Here is a 22,057-nt window from a genome sequence, read left to right as displayed (position 1 = left end):
TCTCTCTCTCTCTCTCTCTCTCTCTCTCTCTCTCTCTCTCCAGAAGCCACACCACCCTCTGGATAAATATTACACAATAGAGGAGCCAGGGCTGTGGACATACAGGGTCAGGGCAAGGTCATCACCAGGCAGTGAAGAGGTCCCATTGCGACACATCCAGATTCCAGCTCCTGGGAAGAGGAAGCGACGTGCCCTTATCACAGAGGGAGGAGGGAGGAGTATGTGTCAGGGAGCAGGGACTTTGGTAATCGTCTCACTGAAGGTCGGTGTGCTCCTTGCTTTTCAAACAGCAAACAGACGACAAACTCCCGTATTTCCCTAACACCACAATCACAGGATGCAAGAAAGTGGCATCAAAAAGTCAAATTATCTTCCTTATTAATGTTTTAGCATATAAAAATATTGGGTTTCATTATGTTCCTTTCATACGGGTGTATCACTGCGTGGTGTTCAGAGTCACTCATTAACTTCTTCTGTCCTCTCCACATGTAATATGTAAACCTGAACTCCACATAGAAGAGAGAGCATACAATTTGTCCTTTTCCCCTCCTGTCCCCCTTCCTTATCTCCTCCTCCACCAACAGTCCCTCTTCCACTTTTATGTCACTTTCTGAATCTAGACCCTTCACATGAAGGTATGGCTTATTTATCCTAGCGCGATGCTGTCTCCTTCCAGTCAATATTCTTGCAAATGACATATAAGTTCATTTTTCTTTAACCCCATTGCAGATGCATGTGTATATCTGTACCCCGTTTCCTTCATCCATCTGTTGATGAGCATCTGGACTGGTTTCCAGTCTTGGGACTAACAGAGCAGTGTGCCAGGGTCTCTGTTCTAAGTTGGATACATACCCAAGTGGGATAGCTGCGTCACGTGGTAGATCTATTTTTAGTTTCCTGAGGAAGCCGTACTGATTTTCACAGTGGCTGTGCTAATTTGCATCCCCATCAAATTAAATTCTTGACAAGGCATCAGTTTCTCTCAAGCTACTGGCCTACTGGCGGGGGGGCGGAGGGGGGGGCGGAACAGGAAAAGGCTGTGGTCAAACTCAGCTTCCAATTCTTTTCCACTAAACTGCTACTACTTCTACTTGTCGACCTCAATCCTCTTCACTTTCAGGGCTGGAGGGTACTAGAGGAAGGTGATATATCCAAATGGCCCAAAGCTCTGCCTTCGATGAGGGCTACACAAATGTGCATTATTGATGGTGTTAAGTTTTAAAAAAATCCTATAGCAGAGACATTACTATGCCCAGCAGTAATGTGTGTGTGTGTGGGGGGGGGGGGGGTTGCGCGTGCGCGCGCCAGATCCCTAGCCACTAGGTGGGTCATGTGACCAGCTCTAACTAATGGCGTGAACTCACCTCAGTTGCCAGCGTCACTACTTGACAAAGTACTGGGAAGCCAGTGCTGAATCCCCATGGTTTCACTCGTTGCCTCGAGGACCCTGAAGTCCACGTCCTCACGGTGCTTTGTGTCCATCAAACTGGCTGCGAGTCATTCTACCGAGCAGAATCCCTAATGACTTCCGTTAGTCATGCAGTGTAACTGAGAAATGTCTTGGTGGTAGTAAGTCACTGAGGTCTGAAGACTAACGTGCGACTGTATCAGAACCAAACGGAGTCTGACTAAACGCGGGAGATAAAGATGTAGCTGGGTCGTGCTCCACCAACTCCATCGTGAAAGAAATGAAACACTGGCTTCTTCAGAAATCAAGTCAAAGCCCCCTTTCTACTGAGATGTCAGTCATCACAGAGTTCCTTCCAGCAGACCCCCTTAGGGCCAATGTCCTTAGGGCCCAGGCATTGTGACATCTGCAGAGAGCACATTCCTGCTCGTGCATATGGGGTGCATATGGGCAGTACCGTCGTCGCCTCTTGGTTGGGTTCCAGCACAAGACTATTGGTTGAGACTGGATTCCTGGTGCCTAAAATGAGTCTCCCTTGGTACCAGCCAGGTAGGTCTTCTTCAGCAGACCCCACAGCCAACTTTCTTCCCCTCACATGAGGAAAGCCTCGTGCTCCTCCCAACTTTCATCCACTTCCTCCTCGATGTGCACAGTGTATTCCTTCACCCAATCTAGACTTTCAAACACATAAAACAGGGAAGGAGTAAAGAAAGCCAGTCTACTGTTTCTTGCTTCCTGTTGGTTCTGAATCATACCTGCCCTTTAGACGAGGAAACACGAAGGTCCAGTTACCTTCTTATAGCAGAAGTGTAGGAAATTGCAGAAGACAAAAAAAAAAAAAAAAAACAGCATTAAATGTCTCAGTAAATTTTCCAACCACATGGTTGACCGCTCATGTCGAAGAAGGAAAGAGACCAAATCCACAATTACTACCCATTTGTAAATCAAATGGAAAATAATACCATGCAAATTAGCACTGGTTCAGAGGCCAACGACTGGAAAAAATTTAATCTGGGTGGATCACAAGGAAATTTGCCTACACACCACAAAGCAAAGCAAAACAAAACCAAACAAAACATAAAAGCATGCCCGCCTGTGGCTAGCCCCTCCGTTCAGATACCATTCTCTATCAATATGCATGTGAAACAGGCAGAAAGGCACAGTTCTTTGTTGAAAACAGATATATCAGTTAACTCTTGATTGTTGGGGATTCCAGGGTGTGTATATTTAACCGCCTGAGTCTTCTTGGTCTGCTCAGAGTATTGTCTTTAAAGCATGTTTCTGCTTTCTGTGCTCAGAAAACTCACAGAGGAAAGAGAGGACTCACATCCATCCCCATCAATGTTATTGACTAAAAATGGTGTGTGTGTGTGCATGTGCGTGCATGTATGTGTGCATGTGTGTGTGTGTGTATGTGTATGTGGTGTGTGTGTGTGTTTATATGTTATGAGTATGTATTGTTAGGTATATGTATGTAAATGTACATATGTATATATGTATGCATATGTGTGTATGTATATGTGAATGTATGTATATGTATGCATATGTGTATATGTGTATGTTTACATGTCATGTGTATATGTATGCATATGTATATGTAAATGCATGTATATGTATGCATGTATATATGTATATGTTTACATGTCATGTGTATATGTAAATGTATGCATATGTATGCATATGGGTATATGTATATGTGTATTTGCAAGCTTGTATGTATATGTGTATGAATATATGCATGTGCATATGAGTGTGTGTCTGTGTGTATATGTAAGCATATGTGTGTATGGGTGTGCAACATATAGTTACTTATTTTGGAATTGCACAATTAAAGGGTAAACTACAATTTGCCATTTAAAGACATCAACACTCCATCTAGTGAGTTTCAGTGTCTTGTCAATATGCCTGTTGGGCTGGGGTAAACCTGACAACTAAATGTTCTCTGATACAGATTTACATTTAAAAAAAAAAACAATTAAGTACCGTTTTAAATTTCTGCTGTACAGAAGATATACAGTGTATGAGGCCCTGAGGAAGACATTTATGCTGTCTATGGAAAAATATTAAGTTGCTCAGAGTCTAAAATTCATCCCAGCAGCTCTTGGGCTGTCATCGGAGGATGACGTGCTTTGTTTTATTTTCTCATGATTCCCTGGCTCTAGTCCAGGGTCTCCAACCTCGGGATTACTGACCTCTGCGGCCAGATAATCTCCTGTGGGGGGACTTTGTTCATTGCATCCTAAGGTTGTTCCCACCATCTCTCAGCACTCTGCCCAGTGGATATGGCCACCCCAGGGTCTCCAGGCAGTGCCAACTGTTCCTTGAGGAGCGAAAATAACTCCTTGCTGAGACCCAAAGGCCTGTTCAAAGGAAGCAACCATCAAATGAAAAGCAGCGGCCTGTGGCTGTGAAGCCCTGCTCCGTGAAACACCGCATCACAGTGCGGCTGAGCAGCTCCTTGGGCTGGTGGTATTCACAGTTCCCGTTCACAGTACACATTTCTGAATGTATGTTGTATACAATTCCTGGGATTTTGGAAAGAAGTGTTCTCTAAGCAGGAGGCTTTGTTTCAGGACTTCTCTGAACTTTGACTTGTCTTCTATGCACAAAAGCTCACCCACAAGGTCAAAGCTCAGCTTCTCTTTGCATAGTTGTTTGCCATGGACCAGTGATATTTATTAACCATTTCTGTCCTTAGCTCCACACCCAGGACTAGAATCTAGGAAAGCAGCCTGGCTAGAAAGGATCTGTGGTCCCTATTGTGACTCTGGAAACCTCTTAGGGTATACACATACCCACATCTCTGGTGATCAATCTACATGCTGCAGTAGAGGGACATCTTAACACCAGCTCCTGAGATGTCTCTTCTAGCTTGCCATGGTCATCTCCTTCAATCTAGGAGCCAGTAGACTCGAATCTGTGAGGCAGCAGTCCGTGTGTGTGCAAAATTAGTGAGTTCTGCCACATTGATAAACCACGAGAAAAAGTCACACCTGGATTCCCAAGGACCTAGGATTCCTGACTTTAAGATTTCTGTATCAGTTAAGTCCGCTTGTTCTCGGTTCCTAACTGGCATCTTCTGTGATACTCTCAAACAGATGTAAGAGTTAATTGAAGCCTAAATACTGTACTCGCTGCAAGGCACTTATGGTTTTCCTTATAGCAGAATGCATTTGGAAATTCAGCACCCGACTAAGTGAAGCCTTGGGAACTCTTACAGAAATGGAATCCCATCCCTCAAGAGATTCTTTTCCCCATGGTTTGGAACTGGATAGAAACTCGTCTGCACAGCTAATGACGAGTAACTTATAGGGTAATTTGCTCTGTGCACAGCACTTTACCAAGTGCTGAAGAGGATCCAAGCCAGAGTCACGTCCTCAAGAACTTTAGAACTTAGTTGAGAAGGTGACACATGGCCGAACCTTTCACTCCGGCCCTGTTTCTGCTTTCTGATGCTATAGCCTTGTGACTGATAACACTGAGTTTAGAACAAAAAGAATTTTGCCTGGGTGGCTCCCTGCCTCCTTCCTGCCCTCCTGTTTAGGATGCCAGGACTAAGGTTCCTCCACAGACCCTAGCCTTGATGATGGGAAAGGGGGTACCCAATTTATCCCTCCACCAGCCAATGGTACCTCTTGGAATCGCTCAAGGATGCATGCATGTGTCTAGGACATGAGCTGTGGTCCAAATAGTTAGAAAATAATTAAGGTATTTCACCCAACTCCTCCCCCAGGGAATCTCAGGGTAAGTAGGTCTGCTGTGCTAACAAACAACTTGGTAAACAGTGACCTTAGCGAAACATTGTTGCCCTGGCACGCAATCTAAAGAGTTTCGCTTGAGCAGACTTTGCATCATTGCTCCTGGAAGTGAGGTTGTGGCAAGATGCCAGCTGGAGAGTAGTGACCTCAGCAGAAATGACAGAAGACCTTCCAGTGATCAGCTTAGTCCTTCATGACTCAGGGGTGGAGGGGTAGGGGGCGGGCCTAGAGAGTGGTAGGAGATGATATCATGGAAAGAAGGGAGGATGAAGGGGAAGATGTCTGTAGATTTTAAACACAGAGCTTAGATAAGGAAGGAAAAAGTAACACACATATACATATGTGTATATACATGTATATATACATGTATACACTTGTATATCATATACACACATATATGTATGTATATGAGTCTCCTTGGAATATGTTAGAGCGATGATTTTAAATCAGAGAAGCCATGGGAAGATTCTGTAAGAGGCAAGTGCCTGAAGGCACATTTCACATAGTTGATTTGGGTGAGATCCAGGGTGAAAGATTGGCCTCATTAAAAAAAAAAATCCATTAAGAGGCTCGTCAGTAGCCTAGGTGCCGGGAAGAGATGCAGCTCGGTTGGCACAGCGCTTGCCAGGGATGCACGAGTCCCTGAGTTCAATGCCCGGCACCATACAAACCTGAACACAGGGGTGCACACCTTGGCTACATGGCAAGTTTGGAGCCAGTGTGAGGTACATCTGACTCTGTCTCAAGCAAGAAAAAAAAGAGGCTGTTATCAAACTTGGGGCCACAATCTGTGCCCCTAGTTAGGTTGAGCCACCCATCCTCGATAAGCCAATTAAAAAAGCCCAATTAAAAATGCAAAGCAGGAACTGTGGCCACATTTGGAAGAAGGACAAGGAAAGCCAGTGACCCCCTTGTGTTCATCTGTGTCCTGAAATGAGATTAAAGTTCAATTTTTTTTTTTTTAGTTTTTTTTAAAATTTTATATGTATGGGTGTCTACCTGCATGTATGTCTGTGCATGAGTGAATGCAATACCCATGGGGTACAGAAGGGGGCGCCAGATGTCCTAGAACTAGAGTTCAAGATGGTAGAAAACTAACATGTGGGTGCTGAGAATCAAACCTGAGTCCTCAGGGTGAGCAACCAATGTTCCTAACCACTGAGCCACTTCTCCAGCCCTGAGATCAAACTTAAGTAGAGGGCCAAGAAGGTGTGTGTCTAAGCAATTCTGGCAAAGGTGTAGCCCCGCCCTTTGGCCCATCATTACCTGGGTTTCTGTCTTGTCCTGTAAGGTGGTCTGACAAGTCCTTAGAATTGTTTGAAATCTCTTTCAGGGAAACAAAGTTTCCCCATCTAGCTCCTGTCTTTTCCTTCTCCCAGGGTGAGATTCCTGGAGGAAATCTTTGGCGTTCATTGTTTCGATATTCTGGTAGTCAGATGGAGAGACACACGTATCACTTTAGCAGAGTCGTTTTGGCCAGGCCTGTTCCAGGACTATTCCATTATCCAGGCAAGAGAATTGAGTTACAACACAGGCTACGGAAAGACATGCAAAAATAAGAGGCTGTGGATGCAGAAGCATAGAAGGTGGAAGCGAAGGAGATCAAAGATACTTGTTTTTGTGCTGTGCAGCCAGGACTGGGGAACAGAGCTAATTCTATATTGTCAGAAGAGTGTGCGTGCACACACACACACACACACACACACACACACACACACACGGGGGAGGGGGTGTTCTCTACTTTCCCTTACAGTTCTGTCCCCATATCTCTTCTATGACCACCATCAGAAAATACCATGCATTCTTATCTGTCTGGTCTGGTACCAAAATTATCCAAAAGGGCCTGATCCCAGCACAGAACGAATAGTACATTTAATAAAATCAACCCATGTGTCCTCAAATCAAGTGTGGATTGGGAGTGTCAATCCTGGCTTTTCTATTGCCTCAAGGCCGAAAATGCAGGTACCAGGAGACTGCTTCTAGAACAGAAGCTGTGTGGCCTGTGGCTAGACATGTGAGGAGCTTGCCCCAGCCTGTGCAAACCTCCTAGATCCTCCTGGAACCCTCTGAGTCACTGCTGTCTTCCCTCAGAGTCTCACAGCACCTGCCTGGTGAGCACCACACCCCAGGGACTCCTCCCTGTGGATTCTAGAGGGAGACAGAATGCAAGTCGGTGCCCTCAGCTCCTTGAATCTCATAAAGTTAATGACAGACCAGGTCCTGTGCACTCCATCTAAATCTCACCTCCAGGCTGCCCACCTGTGTGTCTCCTGTGTGTCTCCCACAAACAGAGGTCCTCACCTGTGTCCCAAGCACAGACCTGCCTGGATTTCCTTGTCCTAGCCTGACTGACTTACCCTACACACCGACACACCACGGACAAGCTACAGCGAGACTGCTCTGAGGTCAGCTAGATGATTTTTGACCTTGAAGTCATGCCAAAGCTTGCAAGGATGATGGAAATCCCTGTGGCATCGATGCAACCCCCTTGGTTGTGGGATGCCTCGGGGATTTTGCTCTAGCTTGCAAAGCAGGTTGCTTCTAGATACCCAGTAGAATTATGGTTCTGAAATTCCTCCTCCTGGTTTCTAGTCTTTACAACTGGTAAAATTAATAATTAAACATAGCACCCAAAGGTTAGCAATATAGCTCAGATGGTGCAGGGGTTGCCTAACATGGACAAAGCTTAGGCTCTATATCCAGCACCACATAAACCAGCCATGTTGCCGAGTGCCTGCAGTTCCAGAACTTGGGAAATAGATGCAGGGATGCCATCATCATTCTCAGGTACGAGTGAGTTCAGGACCAGCCTGGACTACATGAGATCAAAGCCAGCTTGGGCTACAAGAGGCCCATGTCAAACAAAACAAAAAAAGTCTAGGGTAAACTCACTTGTTGGTTGGATTTTAATCCTTGTGGTGGTATTCATGGGTGTGGCGTTCAGGACCTCCGTTTTCTACAGAAGGTAAATTGAAGCTCTGGGACAGTGAACTGTCACTAAGACTGTCTTGTTCCCAGTTTTTTCATTTGCGAACTGTGGTTAGGAATGGGCATCTTGTCCAGGGGTCACAGGATCATCTGAGATATTGTAGTTAAACAACGGTGCTAGCTCTACCCTCGGGTAGGGCGGGGCGCGTACACGCTAGTGCTGTGCAGGATTGTACTCGGAGACCAGAAGAAGAAGTGGGACCCCTGTGGGATTCTGTCGTCACCTTACTCCCTTGAGACACAGTATCTCAGTGCACCTCGTGCTAGGCTGGAAAGCCGGCAAACCCCAGCAATCCTCCTGTCTCTATCTCAACACCGGGGTAACAGACATGGACGCAGTCACACACTTTTGGCACTGGTGCTAGGGAATTGTACCTGGGTCCTCTGGCTTCCATAACAAGCACTATCGCTCACCATGCCATCTCCCCAGGCCCCAGAGTCAGCACTGTTTGACAAAGGCATGTGTCCTTTTCTGTGATAGCACTCCCAACTAGTTCTTGTTTGGCTTGCTGTGTAGAGATCACACTGTGTAAATACACCACACTGTGCAGATACCACACTGTATAGACACTACACAGTGTAGATACCACACTGTGCAGATTTATCACGCTGTACAGATACACCACACTGTGTGTATATACCACAATGTGTAGATGCCACACTCTGCAGATACACCACACTATATAGATTCTACACTGTATAGATACCACGCTGTGTAGATGCCACACTGTGTGCACATACCACACTGTATAGGTACCACACTGTGTGCACACACACCACACTCTTCTCATCCCAGCAGGTGTCTAGACTGGGCCTTGTCATCGTTGTTGATAGAAACAGACCTTGTGCATTGCTTTTCCCTGTTTATTCTTTACCCAGGGTGTCAACAATAGCTTGGTAACAGAAATGTGGGTATTTGAAATGGTCCTTGAAGGAGCTATCAAGGTAAAGACTAATGTGAAGATAGCCTGGAGTCTTAGGTCCTTTCCCAAGGAAAGGATTGTCAAGGAAGAAAAGAGCAATGACTATAATTTAGTCTAGAGATGAAGCAAGGATTAATTATGCAGCCCTGGTGCTATGACTGATGGGACTGGCACCTCCCATGATCACTTGCACATAAGAGAAGAATAAGGAAGTGACTTTGATTAAAAAACAAAAAAACAAAAAAGGCAAAGCTGGGCTTGGTGGCTCGTACCTGTGATTCCAGTGCTTAGAAGAAAAATCAGAAGTTTGAGGCCAGACTAGGTTATGTGGCAAGACCCGGTCTTGACGAAAGTAAAAGAGGAAACAAGCGGGAAAAGGCCCTTAATAATTGTGGATGTGACAAATGAGTTTCAGACTCTTGTTTGGACATTGTAAGGCAAAAGACGTGGCCAGCTCTGCCCTACCATGTATGGGCAATGTAAAATAGGAGCTGACATTGTCTCTGATTCTATTCTGTGACATACGAGGAAGATCTGAGTCTTTCAAAGGGCAGCAGACAGAAATCCCACCCAAGTCTGTGGGAGGAAGGTGTTTCATTGAAAGAGACACAAAGTCCAAGCATGCCAGCCATATTAAGATAGACAAAAGATGTCACTGGGCCATCTGGCGACATCTTGCTCTCTGATTACCTTTCTCCCAATGGTGACAAATATAGGGAGGGTTTTCCAGCTACCAGCATCTTCTCATTTATAGTATCTTCCTCCTTCCTCCCATGATAGAGTATCATACAGCCTGGGCTATATTATTTGTAAATCATAGAAATAATAGTTTTAATCATACAAAAATACAATGGGGAAAAGATTGACAACCCACTACAAAATAGTTAAAGAAATACTAATGTCTCTTGAGAAGAGAAAAAGGCAGCCTCACTTATAACAATATGGATGTGCAGATTCAGAACATACCAAGGTACCACTGTTGACTTATTAAGCTGACAAAGATCAAAAAGGCATAAGAACACTTGTGTTGGAAACAGTCCCGCACCATGAGTAGCAGGGATGAGGAATTTGAGGATTTCTAACAAAGACCTACTTGCCTTTATCCGCCACTATGTCACCTCTCTAGGAATTTATCACACAGATGCACTCTCACACGTGGGAACACTGCTTGTCAAACAACTCAGAATTTTAGGGTTAGGTTATTGCAATAAAACCCTATAGGATGGAGGGTTTACACACAACAATGTTTATTTCTCAGAGTTCTGAATGTTTGGGAAATCCGAGGTCAAGTGGATCATAAAAAATACTGCCTCACGGTGTCTTCAACATGGTGGGGGGTGGTGGGGCAGACTAGCTCTCTGGGGTCTTTTTTTTTAAATGAGTATTAATCCCAGTCCTGAGGGCTCCACCCATCCATCCCCAAACCCATCACCTTGTAAGACCCCACCCTTGGAGAACTGGTTTCAACCTATGCATCTGGAGGGTCACAAATACCCACACCGATTGTGTCGGTGTCTTTTCTGGTGCTGTTATAAAACACCCTAAACAAAAACATCTTAGGGAAGAAAAAGGTTTGTAAGGCTCACAATTCCAGGTTACAGTCCATGGTTACAGGTAAGACACAGCAGCAGGTGCTTGAGGCAGATGGCCACAGCCCATCCGCAGCCAAGAGCAGCCAAGAGCAAGTGTCATGCTGCCTGCTTCCTTGCTTAGCTCTTAGCCACCTTTCTCTAGTCTTAGACAATGCAGGGTCCAACCCAATGAAATGGCCACGCCCACAGTAAGGGTGGTCCTCCCACCTCAATTAACAATCAAGACAAACCCCCATAGACATGTCCACAGGCCAACCTGACCCTGAGCACTCCTCCGTAGAGACTCTCTTCCCGGATAATTCTAGGCTGTGGCGAGTTGGTATTTAACACTAACCAGCACACCGCTGCAGGTTAATTACATGATTTGCACACACTAGACTGTAACCTAGTCTTAAAAAAAATATTCTAAATAGAGAAGTCGGGGGCCATGGTGTATGCCTGTAATTACAGCACTCAGGAGGTCTAAGCAGAAGGCTGTACCTTCCAGCCCTACCTTGACTATTACAGCAAGGCCCTATCTCCAAAAAAAAAAAGAAAAGAAAAAAAAAAGATAGACTTCTCTATATGGAATTGAAAAATTGCCAAGGTCTTTTGGTGAGAAGAACGAATGCTTTGTGTAGATCTTATAGCCCCACATATTTAGAAATAAAGATGAAAAACTGTACAATAACTGGGCAACATCATTTGCCTCCGGGGAACAGGAATGCGAAGAAATCTCTGAGATTTAAAGTTCTGAATTATGTCAACATGTTTTCGATTCAAAACTAAGTCAGTAAAAAAAAAGAAAAAAAAATCCAACATTTTACAGTGCTTTTTACCCAAAAGGGATGCTGTGCTTTTGGGGGAGCATGTTTCATGGGAACTTCATCTCCGCCTAGAGAAAGGAGCACAGGGTGGCTTTTCCAGCTCGAGGTCATGGGACTTGTAACTAAGGTATTTTATTGATGCGGGCAGAAACCTTATGCAGAGTGTTTAGTGCTTGGTGCTTCAATTCCATGCTGAGTACTTTTTCCCTTCCAACTAAAGTTAGCTTCAAAATCAGGAGTACTCTTGTGATCTTACACCCTGCTACACAGATCTCCATCCTTTATGAACAGGGTTTTATATAACCATTTAAAACTGAGTGATATTCTTTCGGATGCAAGCTCTAAGTCTGCTTCCTCTGGTACTTTGGGCTTCCTTAAACCCTCCCTCCAAAGCCCCCACCACCACCACCATGAGGCTGCTTCTCTGCCATGTTACATCTGACATCATGGCTGCTTAAACAGCGTGGCTTCTTTTCAAAATCATGGTGGACTGGATCTCCCTTGTAGGGTGTTTCTTCCTGTGATCGACACGAAAGAACCGCTATGCAAAACCACAAAGCAAGGGATGTTATCTTGTCGCCTATGTCCTCTGAGGATGCAGACCTCACTAATACACAGGTATGGGAGGATGCCCTGGCACCTTAGTTTCTGATGTATCTGCAGCTTCAAGGATGTTTAGCCATAAAGGGATATCCTGATCATCGGGAAACACAGTTACCAAGACACCCTACAGTCTTCCTCAGTTACCTCATATAGGGCTCCTTGTCTATAAGGTGGTCTGGGATGGTCCCTTCCTGGAATAGGTAGAGGCTCCTTTTAGAATCTATCCTTATGCATAACTTAATCTGTTGCAATTAAATGCCTTAGATGCAAGAATAAGTAAGAGGGCCATGTACCTTGCATGTATTCCTCAGGAAGGTCTTATCGGTGACCATGGGAACCTGCCAAAGCCAGCTTTATCGTTTTCCCCAAGCCCTGCCATTTCTCTTATCTGGTCAGCTTAGCTATGTCATACCCAGCTACAATACAAGCCCTCTTATTTACTGCTGCCCTGTTGAGCGACTCTGTTAGAATTTTGCTTCCCCCTCCCCCAAAGCCTGATAAGCAGGGTTGGAAAAGCAAATAGATTTTCTGTATATTTACCATTTTTATTTTTGTAAGCACCCAACCACCTTCAGACAGGCTAGATCTGGGCAGCCGGCTTCTCTGAGGGTGAAAATGCTCTAACTTGTAACGTTTGTCAATTGCCGTGGTGTAAATACTTGGACCGTGGTTGAGTGTTGGCCAACTCCATGTTACCTGTCTAAGCCATCCCTCCAGCGTGCCTACCCACTGGCTGGCTACTCAGAAGCAGAGAGCGCTCAAGCTAAGCCTCCCCAAGAAGTAGATTTCTCTTTGCAGCTTTACCTCCATCGATCGCTTAAAATATTCACAGAGGAGGACATCACAGCAGCATCCTGTCTTCCTCCTGAACAGCAGTATCTCCCCCCCCCCGCCCCCCAAGAAAAATGGGACTCCATCTCTGGCAAGGACCAGCATGGCCAGCCAGAGAAGCCTGGATCCCTCACCTGACAGTGAACTGTGTAGACGCAGTGTAAACTAAGGATGCACCCAATTTGCCATTCATGGGTGTTCCAGTCTGGATGCTGTGTCCCCTAGCAACTTTGTCTGTAGCTATAATCTATTTGCCATCACTTAAGAAAATGCTACCTCATCCCCAAACCCAGCTGGGCCAGGAAAACCGTTTCTTCTCCTCCTCCTCCTCCTCCTCCTCCTCCTCCTCCTCATCCTCCTCCTCCTCACCCCTGTTCTGTGCTGCTCTGGTTCAGGGAGATTGACTTGGCTGGCCACCTCCCACTCCTTCCAGCAAACTCCCAAGAGAGTCTAGCAATTACACAGCTGTAGCTTCCAAAGAGTCCTGGGAACGAGAGCCTGCCAGATTTGGGGTTTTATTTTCTTTTTTCTTTTTTTTTTCCCTCCCTAAAAATAAAATGTTAATAAAGGAAAAGTTGGCTAGAGACCTGGTCAACAATTTGCCCTCTCCCTTGATTTCTATAAAATGCTATGTCTAGAAAACTTTAATATTGGTCACTTTTAGTAATTATAAAAGTACATGTTGACCCTTTGTTGGGGAGGGAAAGAGAGGAGGGATTCACTGGTCTGTGGCTGAGCTTCAGAGATGGAACCAGACTGGGTTCCTCTATCCCAAGCTCAAGGCTAACCAGGGCCTTGATCTTGTGATAAAAAGAGAAAGAAAAAAAAAAGATGAAGCTGCCATTTTTTCTGCTCTTGGGATCAATGTCTTAAATAATAAGAATGCTTCATTGTCTTGTCTCCTCATTTGTAGACTTTCCCCAGCATGTCAAATCAGCGTGGTGGAGGGTGGGCTTTTAATATCGTTTCACACTGATAAGGCTTGTTCTCCAATAGGGCAGCAAACTTGCAATGACTGTGAACTTGTTTGGCCTCCCATGAGATGGTGTTTAATCCAAACCAACATATTTTTCCTTTCTTTTTAAAAGGAGATGCTTAGTTGGGATAACAATCTGGATTTCTAGCTTCCTTTGGAAAAACTCAGAATAAATTACATGCCTGAAAGATGCTCCGTGAGAAAAAAATAAAACCACTTATTTTGCGTGCAGCTCTAGTTCCAAAATATAGATCAATATCTAGTTCTCAACAAACATTTGATTGATGAGCAGTGTCAGTTCCAAACAGCATTGAGCTAAAAGTGAAAGCTGCTGCTCCTTTTTCTCTGGGGAGGCTCCTCTCTGATTGACAAACTCCTCATGGTTCCTTGATGCCTTCGGCCTACATTCTTTGCTCATTTCTGCTGCCTGCCCAGCTTGAGAATGCTTTGCTTCTGAGTACACATTTGTTTTGGGCATACAAGTCAGTCTATCCTCTCTGTGATTGTTATAAAGTTTACATGTCTCCTGCCCAGTGACCCCAGAGAATTCAAAGAAGTCTATCCAAAAGCTAGTTAACCATTTTAGGGACAAAAAGGAATAGTCTGAAACATTAATCAAGTCATCTACATTTAAGAAAAAATATTAGATCAGGTATGGTGGTACAATCTTATATTCACAGCATTCGAGAAGCTGAAGGAGGAGAATATCAAATGCAGGGATGCCCTGATATGATAGGTAGGTATGTAGATAGATAGATAAATGATAGATAGATAGATAGATAGATAGATAGATAGATAGATAGATAGATAGATAGACAGATGATAGGTAGGTAGGTAGGTAGACAGTCAGACGGATGTGGACAGACAGACAGGCAGATACAAACAGGAAAGAGAAATGAAGAGAGAGGGGCAAAGAAGTTTAAAGTCTATTTTTGTTTTGTTTTATTTTTTGAAACATGACCCCTATTTGTAGCCTCAGATGCCTTTTAACTCACTACATAGACCAGGCTGACCCTGAACTTACTGCAATCTGCCACCCTCTGCTTCCTGAGCTCTAGGATTTATTTTTTTAAATAAATCGAAATGTATGCATAAATTAATAGTGTGTGGCTTTTCAACCTCTTTGTGAACAGAGTATGTATCATTTTCTACTAGTCTGTATAAACTACCTTAAGCTTAGAGCTAAGCAGCACGCATTTTGTTCTGAAGGTCAGAGGTCTAGGGGGACATGACTTCATCTCTCACAAGATTACAATCAAGATCAACTATCTGTCTGGCTAAGAGGTCTCCTTTGGAGCACCTTCGTGTATTGTTGGTAGATTCTGTTCCTTACTCAGCTCTTGCGCGCGCTGGACTGGCCTGCAACAGGATCCTTCTGCACACGTTTATTGGGAGAGCTTGATTGTAGAGGCGAAGAGACCCCGAGCCCAGAACTGGTGCTGCTTATATAGGCCTAGGAGAGGTGTGTCTCACACCCGGATTGGTTATGCACTATGCCTCATTTGCATGTTCCTCATCTGATTGGCTACTCTCTCTCAGTATCTCACAGTACCTCATTAACATACCTCATTTGCATGTCTCACATCTGATTGGTTATTCTCTNAGTACTTTGCAGAGCCTCATTATCATGCCCGGGCCAGGCAGTGTTTTGGTGAAAAACTTTACTGCATAAGTAAGCATTGGTTGTTTGCCCAAACTTATGCGTGGTGGCCAGCAGTAGCCTGCGCCACTCTGCAACGGCACATGTGGCTTCCCACACTCAGCCATCAGCCAGGAAACAGTCTTATGATATAGGTTGGTGGTCCTTGCCCTTGACCTGTTCCACCTTCAGAGCCAACCACACTGGTTCAGCTCTTCCTAATGCTTTGTTTTCTTCCTGCCATTTCGATTTGCTACCAAACAGAGGAAGACCTCTGCTTTTAAGGGTCATAGTGACATAGCAGAGAGAGCTGAGCAATTGTGTTCCATTCAATGGTACCACGGAACACTGCATGATCACAATGGCGGGGGTGGGTGGGGGTTCAACAGAGATTAATAGTCTGCACTGTGCAACACTAGAACTAATCTAATGAGGATAAGCATGGAGTCGTAGAACAGCTCCGGGAATGAGGTCACAGAAAGGGTGAGGCCAACTTTAGAATACTATACATGTAAACATTCCCATGTTTTCTTCGAGCTATAAGATATGTTTTTTATTCAAAATGCATTCTGCCTTTGGGTGAAATAATGGAAGGGACATGTCTATAATGAGGGTAGTGACTGGTCCACTCTCCCCTTCCCTGGGCAATCTAGAGCGAAAGCCTCACACTTCCTTCTGGTTGTCATAAATAGAAGAGGATGAGCAAACATTCCTACCTCTGTCTGCTTAAACCACTATAACAAAAGACCACAGACTGACTCAGTGGATCGGAAACAAGAGAATTTACCTTATTTCCCCTAATGCCAAAGGCTGGACCTCCCAAGATTGGCATGCCAGTCACTGGATGTCTGATGCATCCCTCTTCCTGGTTCATAAGCAGTTAGCCTCATGCTATCACACTGCACATTAGGGGAAGCAAAGCTCTCTCTCTGGAGTATCTTTGTGGGCACTGATCTGATTTAGGAGGCGGGTTTCTGCTTTCTAGACCCAAGCATCTCCAAAGGTTCTCCCTTCTAATAGCATCCCTTAGGAGGCCAGAATTTCAACATGTGAACTGCGGGAGGGGCAGAAACATCCTGTCCATCACAATAACTAAGATCATAGAAAGACCCAAACCTCTGGTCTCGGAAGAACCATGGTGGGGAGGGAGCAAAACTTAATATGAACGTGTAATAATGCCAAGATTGCACAATCACTATCTTTGAATATCGTAAGGTCTATCATGTAAGAAAGGAATGTGTGTGCCCTGCCTAACTTCAGGACCTAAAATAAAACTCATTGGTGGGAGGTATAAGATTTTTGACTCCATTTTGGAAATGCTTTCTGAGGGAGGTGGACAGATTGGTTGAGCTAATCTTCTTATGGCTGGATGCTCTCCCTGGCACACTGCTCCAGAATGAAGAGGTAACAACTCGATAAGAATGACATGAGAAAGGGGAGTTGGGCTAGGTGGGCCTCTATGCTCTTTCTCTTCTTTCTCTTCTTTCTCCCGTTCTTCCTCCTCCCCCTCCTCCTCCTCCTTTTCCTCCTCCTCCTCTGTCTTCACATGTAATGTCAGAACTCTTACTTGATCATTCCCCATCTTATTGAGACAGGATCTCTCTCCCAAACCCAGAGCTCACTCATATACCTAGAGTCTACCTAGCCAGCTTTCTCCTCAGGAATCCCTTGTCTCTGTCTTCCAACGTTGGAATTACAGACCAGACACCACACCCACCCAGTGTTTATACAGATTCTGGGGATCTAAAGTCTGGCCATCTTGCTCGTTCAGCAAGTGGTTTAACCTCTGAGCCATCTCATACACCTTCATACACACATTTCTTCCTTCCTTTAAAAACAATAAATTGGCAGGTTTTCACATAAGCTCAGGCTGCCTTTGAACTTGCTTTATAGCTGAGTATGACCTTGAACTTCTGATCCTCCTGCCTCAACCTCCTGAGTCCTGGAATTTGGGTCATCACATCCAATTTATATAGTGCTAGAAACCAAACCCAGGCCTTCGTGCATGCTAAGCAAACATTCCATGGACTGAGCTACATCCCAGCTCTCCTTTGAGTTCTTCTTAACCCTGAGGTCATTGTTTGACAATGACATCACAATGTCTTTTACAACTGCTTCTTTGGTCCAAATCCTCTGCTTTTTTTTTTTCTCTCCTCCACCAGGAACACTGTACTTGTTCTCCGCCATGATGGTAAAATGTTACCATCTAAAATCAGCTTCACCAAATCCTGTTTGCCACTTTCCTGTTTGCTATTTTCACAATTAAGTTTGAATAACAGAAAATATGGAGTGCAGGTGGGAAGGAAAAATGGTAGATTGTGCAAAGGCATGAGTATAAAGCCAGCAAGCTCTGAGGGATGACCACTGAGGTGAGGCTCAGGGAAAAAGGCGCTAACGGCCAAGGATCAACAGAAGGATAAGGTACAGGCAGGATAGGGATGCTACCAGGCTATGTCCAAGGACAACACAAGGTCATAAACACAAATGAAAACAGAACACAAAGGACAAGGTTAATGTAACAGTCTCATGGTTAGAAAGTCAGCAGAAACCATCTTTATAAGATGGCAGAGCTTCAAGACTCAGAACCTAGCTAAGCAGCCTAGTCTGGCCCTGGGTAGAAAAGCAACCCTCAGAAGACCAAACAGACAGCGAATTAAATGTCAAGAACAAAAGATGGCAGATACCCAGAGGGGTCAGAGCGAATATTCAACGCCAGGTGTAAGAACTTCCCCGAAAGGACTAAGGAAACCTTCATCCAACATCAACACATTGGAAACCTTGTCCCCCAACACTGGCCTTTGAAAGAAACAAGTCCAGATGCTGAAAGGCTAATTTCTGGATCGGAGCATGCCCAGATGAACAACCAGGTCAGGTCCTAGATGTCCAGGGTCAGCTACACTGGACAGTTTGAATGACTGACAGAAATTGAATTTGTCACTACCTCTTCTGGGCTCCTTATACATGTAAGAATATTACTCTCACAAACATAAAAGGTAATAATGAATGTCTTTGTTCCATGGCCTTCTTTTCCAGTTAGGGGGTTATTTGTTACAGGTAGAGGAAGCACAGGTTGGTGTTTAGTAACCAACTCTAAGTTTCTTGGCCAGCATCACTGCCACATCCTGCATGGTTAGGTCCTGGAAACCTGGGCTGGGGCAACATGGGAATGAAGAAACAACAGATAGTGAAGAAATGACAAATGTGTGCACAGAAAAGCTGAGATCAGGTAGGCTGTGATCACACCAAGGGAGGGCATGAACCTGCTATGTAACCAGAAAATTCAGCGAGTTTACTATGTACAGTACAGGAAAGAGGGATTGGCTAGGCTGGGTGGGTTAGTTGGGGAACACTCTCAGGTAGCAGTCATCCCAGAGGAGGAAGCAGAGGGTGCTAGTTTTTGCACACACTGGTCAATCATTCATAAACACTCAAATTTGAACCACAGGAAGATATTCCCATTCCTCTGAGACTTAAACGAGGAAGGGCCTGCCTCTGTCAGGGATAGGGGGGATAACATGGCAGTACTCATGTCAACAATGCAAATTTACTCAGCATCCATCCATTCTCCACATATCATTGAGCTTCGTCTTCACACTTGGCTGAAGAAGAACTCTAACACGCATCTCAAGAAAGGACGAGGGCTCCGGGGGCATCGTAAGAGCCAGAGGACCAAGAGGACTGTTGTGCAGTGTCTTCTGCACAGGTAAGGGATGCAGCACCCATCAACAGTACAGCTACCAGAACAAGACCTTCAGAAGATCACACCAATCAGCATGCTACGGTGGATGAAGGAAGGGAACTCAAGGCCGCACCAGAGGGCTAGAGAGCTAGTTTTACTCAGGGACAAGCCTCCAGATGATAGGTTGCCCATGCCCACGTGTGCTTCCTGTGCCCTGAACTATTTGCTGCTTAAGCCTACCTCCCTTGGGAGTTGGAGGTAATGTGGCACGCACTCACGGAGTCAATAACAGACTCCGGGAGCAGGAGAGAAACACCGCAGCAAGCTTATCTGAATGCTGCTGCAAGCTCCTTTAATACCCTCCACCCCATTGGTCCCAAGAAAACGTCTCTTCTAAACAGCAGTTCCTGATTGGCTGGCCTGGTGTAGTCTTCAATTAGGTCCTCCTGCGGGAGATGCCTTTGCAGCTGTGTCCCTCCCCTACACCGCCCCCTTGCATTTACATAGAGATGGTCACCACCATTCAAGTACAGGTGTGCAAACTAATTTATTCAGNAGGGGGAGAGAGAGAGAGAGAGAGAGAGAGAGAGAGAGAGAGAGAGAGAGAGAGAGAGAGAGAGAGAGAGAGATAGACTATTATAGAGGAAGATGATGGTGACATGAATTTGAAAGTTAGAAGTTAGGTACTGGGGGACACTGGAGGCGCTCGTGCAGAGGAGGAGAGGTGGACATGGTGAAAATACTTGGTGCTCATGTATAAATTTCTCAGATAAATAATAAACAATTTTTAAAAAGTTCATTGTCTTTTAAGACTAAACTAACAGAAATCAGTAGCTGTTGGACCCGTCCTCGTGAGCTAGCGTTCACCACAGATGGGTAGAGGTGGGACATGAAAGCCCACAGTGCCATGGGCTGAATATTTGCACACTCAAAATTTATACACAGCAGCATCAGCCCCCAACATACTGGAACTTGAAGGTTGTTTTCCTATATGTCCCTAAGTACTTTCTAGGCAGACCATTTGTCTTCCAAGCAGGACTTTCTGAGATGGTAAAAGCAGAAATGTAAGTTTCTGCTCTCATCCTTGCAGAAAAATCTGTTGAAAGAGCAGTCGGAGAACACCCATTCTTCATCCTTTCCCCTGATGCCAGGACCCACACCCTCCATCCCCTTTATCCTCACAGGATGCATTCTCTCCACTGCCTCACTGCTCCTTGGGGTATAAAATACTGAGAGAAGAAATGCAAAGTGCAGCCAGGGTCCCAAAGTTAGGACACGCCCACTTCTGCTCTGAACCGTTGGCCTTTTCTTTCACGGGATCTGCAGTTTGCAACACTGTATTTATGTCTGTATGTAACCTTGTGACACTGAGTTTGTAACTTAGTATTTATTTATGTCTGTATGTAATTGTGTAACATAATTTTTCTCATTAAGATTAGAAGCTCTCTGAGGGCAAGGAGGGAGCAGGGGCTGTTTAATTACCCACCGACCTGTGGTATCCTAAAAGCAGCATAAATCCTGGCTCGTAATAGATGATTATACACCTGCTGAATGGATGAAAGCATGAGCACAGTGTGTAGAGAGTGGTCTTTGCATTCCTATCCTACCAAGTCAACAGCCAAATCTCTCTTCTGGCTCTTCCAGACGGCACAAGATATACAAAGAACAATTCAACCTCACCTCCTTGGATCCCCCGCTGCAGTTTCGACCAGAGGCCAGCTGGGTCCAGTTCCACTTGGGGATCAACAGCCACGGGCTGTACTCCAGGTCCAGCCCTGCCATCAGCAAGCTCCTCCATGACATGAGACACTTCCCCACCATCAGTGCTGGTGAGGTTCATGGGCTTAGCCAGGAGGGACTGACTTTCTCCCAGAGGTCCAGGGTCTGGGAACCAGTCAAGGGTTACCACCTATACATGATTATATAAGGCCGATAAGCAAATTGGATTCCTTTTGAAGATCACATAGCCTTAATCTCACCACAGGGACCTAAGGAGATGTTCTATACTCTTTAAGGAAGGTGGTTGTCATTGTTTGCTGAATGTTCCCATTGTACCAGGAGCTTTTTTCTTTTTTTTATGCCATCCTGGCATAAATATCATCACTGCCATTTACAGTTGTGAATCAGCAAGCTGGGCAAAGCCAGTGCTGGAGCTAGGATTCAACCATAGCTCTATTAACCCCAAGCTTGAGCTTCTAAGCACCTATGACAGGAGATGCAGCATGAGAAGTTATCAGCAGAGACAAAGCTAGACCAAGAATGGCTGGAGTATATAGGGAAGGGCTAGAAAGCAGGGAGCGTGGGATGGAGCAGGCAGAAGATTAAAACCCCTGGACTCTAAAACATGGCCGTCTGGGTGCACAAGGCTGTGATTCCCAAGCTATATTAGTCCCTCCTCCTGTGGGTCTGGGTCAGAGGTGGGTGTCCATCTTTGGTCAGCTCTCTCGGGATCAAGAACTGCTTATCACTCTTCTCCTTTGCAGATTACAGCCAGGATGAAAAAGCCTTGCTAGGGGCCTGTGACTGCTCACAGAGTAAGTGACATGACTCCCTACCCACAGCCAGCCTCGAATGGGCTCTCCCTCACCAACCTCTGAGAATACAACACTCCCCCCACCCCAGCCACCCACAGTAAAAGGCATCTTGAACTCTCTGGGGAGCATCCAACTGGTTGATCAAAATGTGGTGCAGGGCTAAGTAGCATCAGCATCATTAGGAAGCTTGTTAGAAACACAGAATCCGTCTCTGCTCCCACTGTCCCAATCAGAATCTGAATGTTAATAGAACCTCCTGTGATTGGAGTAGGATTTCAGATCCAAGAGGCAATTGTACAGGACAATGGTTCCTGATGCTG

The 22,057-nt window shown here is 45.1% G+C and overlaps 1 protein-coding gene across 2 annotated transcripts in view; it reads left to right on the top strand.

The window, feature by feature from the left end:
• Window positions 1-22,057, top strand: part of Fam20a (FAM20A golgi associated secretory pathway pseudokinase) — a 49,034-nt gene that overhangs the window by 15,752 nt on the left and 11,225 nt on the right. For both annotated transcript variants that reach the window (XM_021176167.2, XM_021176166.2), the window contains exons 2-3: window positions 20,848-21,032; window positions 21,687-21,737. In XM_021176167.2, coding sequence (XP_021031826.1) covers window positions 20,848-21,032; window positions 21,687-21,737 — 236 coding nt within the window. The remainder of the gene's footprint in view (window positions 1-20,847; window positions 21,033-21,686; window positions 21,738-22,057) is intronic.

This window comes from Mus caroli, chromosome 11 (genome assembly GCF_900094665.2).
Source record: "Mus caroli chromosome 11, CAROLI_EIJ_v1.1, whole genome shotgun sequence".
In the NCBI taxonomy this organism is placed as follows: domain Eukaryota; kingdom Metazoa; phylum Chordata; class Mammalia; order Rodentia; family Muridae; genus Mus; species Mus caroli.
Note: the sequence above shows the minus strand (reverse complement) of the source record. Positions and strands in the feature narration are given on the sequence as shown.